The sequence below is a fragment of the Octopus bimaculoides genome, chromosome 2 (genome assembly GCF_001194135.2).
Source record: "Octopus bimaculoides isolate UCB-OBI-ISO-001 chromosome 2, ASM119413v2, whole genome shotgun sequence".
Lineage (NCBI taxonomy): Eukaryota > Metazoa > Mollusca > Cephalopoda > Octopoda > Octopodidae > Octopus > Octopus bimaculoides.
Genome location: NC_068982.1, coordinates 84,203,860 through 84,209,110, shown reverse-complemented (window position 1 = coordinate 84,209,110; position 5,251 = coordinate 84,203,860). Strand labels below are relative to the sequence as shown.

Genomic DNA, 5,251 nt, shown 5'->3' with positions numbered 1-5,251 from the left:
TATATATATATATATATATATGGCTGATGCCAGTGCTGCCTGACTGGCACCCATGCTGGTGGCACATAAAACGCGCCTTTCAAGCATGGCCAATGCCAGTGCTGGTGGCATGTAAAAAGCGCCATTCAAGTGTGGTCGATGCCAGTACCACCTGACTGGCTTCCATGCTGGTGACACATAAAAAGCACCATTCAAGTGTGGGTGATGCCAGTGCCACCTGACTGTCCCCCATGCCGGTGGCATATTAAAAGCACTCACTACACTCTCAGAGTGGTTGGCGTTATGAAGGGCATCCAACTGTAGAAACCTTGCCAGAACAGATTGGAGCCTGGTGCAGCCTCCTGGCTTGCCAGTCCTCAGTCAAGCCATCCAACGCATGCCAACATGGAAAGCAGACATTAAATGATGATAATGATGATGATGATGATGATGATGATGAAGGGATTATAATCCAAGCTGTATCATCATGAAGTGCATCTGTACATTCAGGTAATCAAATTTATGTATATAAATGTCTTATTCTAAGTGAAGCATACATACTTGTTGAAAGTTATCTGATAAATCATATTATTTAGTATTATTTTTTTTTGTGCATCTGTGCCTAAAGAATTATGGATAATTCCCATGCATGTATTCTACATGTAAACCTATTATGAATTTTTTATACTTATAATATTATTATTATATATTATTCATAATGCATTTTCTTTAGTGTAATGAAACACATGTAAAACAGAATTTAAAATATACAAAACTTTGGCAATGTGGTATTATCAAATACCTGCAGAAAAAGGGTTTAGCCCCAAGTACATTCATGCTAACATGTGTGCTACATTAGGGCTTTATCAACAGTGTAAATGTGGACAGCTGAATTTAGGAGGGAAACAGAGAGTCTTGAAAATGACCCAAGGGCTGGATATCCTGCAGCTGCCAACCACCAAGGAAAACATTGATTGTGTTCACCACATGGTGGTGGATGACAGGTGATTGACTATAAATCAAATAGCCAATGCTATAAGCATATCCCATGAGAGAGTTGAGAATAATCTGCACAATCAACTTGGCATGACAAAGGTTTCTGCTTGGTGGGTGCCATACCTTATGACACCTAATCAAAAGCACACCAGAGAAAATTTGACATTGATTCAGGTAAATTCAGCTGTTTTCCTTGAACATATCCTAATCCAGGATGAGTGTGGGCTTCATCACTTTGAGCCAAAGACAAAGAGACAATCGATGCAATGGAAAGACCCCTTCTCACCTGTTCCAAAGAAGCTAATGTAATTTCATATGCAGGAAAGAAGATGGCCTCAGTGTTTTGGGTATGCAAAAGACATTGTATGTATTAACTATCTTCAAATGGGCCACCCATCAATGGAGAGTACTATGCTAACTTGCTGAGGCAGTTACAAAAGGCTATCCAAATCAAATGCCTAGGAAAACTGACAAAACTAGTCTTGTTTCTTCAGGACAATGCTCCAGCACTCAAGTTGTTTGCTTCAATGGCTACTGTGTGTGACTGTGGCTTTGAACTGGTTGATCATTGTCCCTATTCTCCTGATTTGGTCCCATCTGACTATCATCTGTTCCTCAACATGAAAAATACTTGGTTGTGATGATAATGTCATATTTGGTATTGATGCTTTTGACCAACAGGATGAAAGCTTCTTCACCAATGAGATCCAAGCACTGCAGATGTAAGAAGTGCATGAGCCACAAAGAGGACTATGTTGAAAACTAAACCTCATTTAGTCACATTCCATGAGAGTATCTTGGTCAGCCAGTAAACTTTTCAGCTAACTCTGATATATATTGACCAAAAGATCCCTCTCCAAATTATAATCCTAACAAATATGGCACATACAAAACAGCAAAAGAGAATCCAAGCACTGCAACACCGATGTAAGAAGTGCATGAGCCACAAAGAGGACTATGTTGAAAACTAAACCTCATTTAGTTACATTCCATGAGAGTATCTTGGTCAGCCAGTAAACTTTTCAGCTAACTCTGATATATATTGACCAAAGATCCCTCTCCAAATTATAATCCTAACAAATATGGCACATACAAAACAGCAAAAGAGAATATAACTTTACTAGCTTTATCATTTAACTAAATGTAACTGAAACGTTTTTGTAATGCCCAACACCAATATACCTGAAGTGTAAAGAATTGTAATGCTGTAGATTATCTATTGAAATGAAACTCATTTTACCTGAATTGCTTGACCTTCTAAAATAATAGAGGATGGTGGCTTCAAAAACACCACTGGCTTTGAGGGTACCTCATTTCCAAGTTCTATGGCATGATCTCTGAAGGAAAATAATATATAATCACATTAAGAGATATTAATACCACGAGAAGTATGATAATCTATTATATTTTGCAATTTTTTTTCTCAGAAATATTTCTTCTGTCTTGAGCTCTGAAAAACCTTTTTCAGTCTGCAAAACTCCTCTCGATACCAGAGAAGCAACATCCATAAATTAATTTTCGCTATTTTCATTTAAAAAAAAAAATTGTTTTTTTGTTTAAATTTAAGATCAGTTTCTTCTCAAGGTACATAGAGTTATATTTTTAGTTTTATTATCTAAACTAGCAATTCATTCAATCTGGTATACTATTAATACTTATTTTTACAAAGGTCACTGAAGGCTGATCTCTTGCTGTAGTCAAAAAGACCCATCAACCACAGCAGAATTGATACTGGTGCTGATGTCTCATAAAAAGCACTGGTGATGATGCCATATAAAAAGCACTGGTGCTGGTGCCACATTAAAAGCACCCAATACACTCTACAAAGTGGCTGGTATTAAGAAGGGCATCCAGCCACAGAAACTGAGTCTGAACAGACAATGTAGCCTGGTGCTGTCTCCTACATTTCCAGCTCCTGTCAAACGATACAACCATGCCAGCATGGAAAACTTATATTAAATGATGATGTTGTTCTTTGGTTTGCCTACTACCATCCTCAATACTAAGGGTTGGGGACTATAGATGTATGCACTATCTCCCTTCATCACTTCCTGCCTCTGGCTGCGGTTGTGCATTCAGCCAGAGTTTTCCAGTCCATTTTCTTATGCCAGCCAGTCATTGTTTTTTCAATCTTTCCCACCCTTCTGCATTTCCCATTGACTCTACCGTCTAGATTGTGGGTGCCAAGGTTCTGCAGTGTTCTCTTCTTTTCAGTTTCCCAAAACTTTTTTTGTTCCCATTTTCTTAAGTACTGACTTGTTTGTTCAATAGTCAGCTCAGCTGAACCTCAGTACTCTTCAGTAGCATGTGGTTTCAAATGTTTTGAATTTGGCAGTGTTGTTTGCTCTTAGGGTCGAAGTTTTACATCCATACCATGTAACAGGCCTAACTAATATCTACAGAAGCTTTAATTTGAGGTTCTTGTTAAGAGTTCTATCTTTCCATATTGTATTGATTGATATTAAAGCTGATCTCACTGTTCTGGGTGTTCAAGCAACTATAGCTAAACAGATAAGTCTTTTTATTTGCTTTTCATTATAGACTGCTGATTTATAAATTATTTGATAGGCCAAAAATAATTCAATCCTTTCTAATTTTTGCAGCTTCCCTAGAGTTCAAAGAATAATACAACATGCCCCTGTATGCAAACATCTCAACCCTTTCATGTGGCTCTATAATATAGACTGATGCCTTATCCGTTATTTCAAATGCACAGGCAAAAAGTAACAAATATCAATTTTATATCTGAGACATAATATTTACATTATCTGTAAATCAATATGTTTAAAAAAATTGGATTTTCTGTTTTGATACTTTTCCAGTTTCAGTGTAGCAGCCAATCTTACACATCTCTCATTTATTAAAATGAGTATCTTGTGATTTCAATCCTGTATATTACAAAACCTTTCCCACAACAAAAATACAAAATTCCTATGACTGGAAACTTGGTCAGATACAGAAATTTCACCCAGTATTATATGTCAGACATTATATACCAGCATATTTGGGTTACTGGACATGTGTGTTGCTCCTACGCTATATTGGTGCCATGGTTCTGTTCAAATAGAGATGTAAAAGTTATTCAATAATAACCTCTTGACCCTATCAGCTCTGAGCACAGAGGCATAACTAGTGTTAGCCCTATGAGCTCCACACCCACAACACATGAAACTACAGATCTTTCAAATAAAAAGAGATTGACTGAAAACTATTGAAAGGAAATATAAAATTGATATTATCAGGAATAGGCAGTTCCCATGCCAGTGAAACGTAAAAAGCACCATTCGAGCATGATTGTTGCTCGCGTCACCTGACTGTCTCCTGTGCCGGTGGCATGTAAAAGCACCCACTACACTCTTAGAGTGATTGGCATTAGGAAGGGCATCCAGCTGTAGAAACTTTTGGCAGATCAGATTGGAGCCTGGTGCAGCCTTCTGGCTCTCCAGCCCTCAGTCAAACTGTCCAACCCATGCCAGCATGGAAAGCGGACGTTAAACGACAACGATGATGATGATGATGATTTATGTTAACTTATATATGTCCCTTTACTAATTATCTCCCCCTTAATTTTGATATCCCTAAACTGAACAATTACCTATATATATAGGTAATATATAGGACACTTCTGGAAAAAACAAAAAGAAAAGCCGTTAGTAAACAGTTTGTAGCAGAGATTCCATCTAAGAATATCTGAAGAAAGAATTATATTCCAAAATATCATCGGATAACTAAATTTCAACAAGTATATAGTCCATTTTTTGTATTATAGTGCATTGTTGTACCATTCAAAACTGTTTATACAAACAATACACAATGTTTCAAGTGAACTACAATACTCTCTTATCTATATATATAAAAATGAGAATGTGTGTCTGTGTGTATGTTTCCCTAAAACTCGAGAACTACACAACCAATTTCATTCAAATTTTACACATGCCTTACTTAGGGTCCCATCTTTGCCTCCACTGATTCACTTGCAAAGTGTTGAGTAAAATTATTTCGTTGCAGACCTCCTTTCAGTCTTTTTATTATCACTGAGTCACACATAGTCCCCAGTTGGTAACATTGATTTCAAGGCCTTCTCAGATGAGTGACTGGTTGTTCTAAGACATTTATTGATTGTAAATTTTTTCTGCAGTTACCTATCAGTATAGTGGTCATTTGCAAACTCCAGAGGCAACACTTTCATTTCCCTTTACTCCAAGCGTCACACATTGTTATTTCAATTGGGTCATGCCCTTCCAATTGCTATAGATCCGTAATGCATCTTACAGCT

The 5,251-nt window shown here is 37.2% G+C and overlaps 1 protein-coding gene across 1 annotated transcript in view; it reads right to left on the bottom strand.

Moving 5' to 3' along the window:
* The window catches only part of LOC106873771 (acylpyruvase FAHD1, mitochondrial), a 74,758-nt gene that overhangs the window by 25,381 nt on the left and 44,126 nt on the right, over positions 1–5,251 (bottom strand). The window contains exon 2 of the mRNA XM_014921270.2: positions 2,216–2,312. Within this exon, the coding sequence (XP_014776756.1) occupies positions 2,216–2,312 (97 nt within the window). The remainder of the gene's footprint in view (positions 1–2,215; positions 2,313–5,251) is intronic.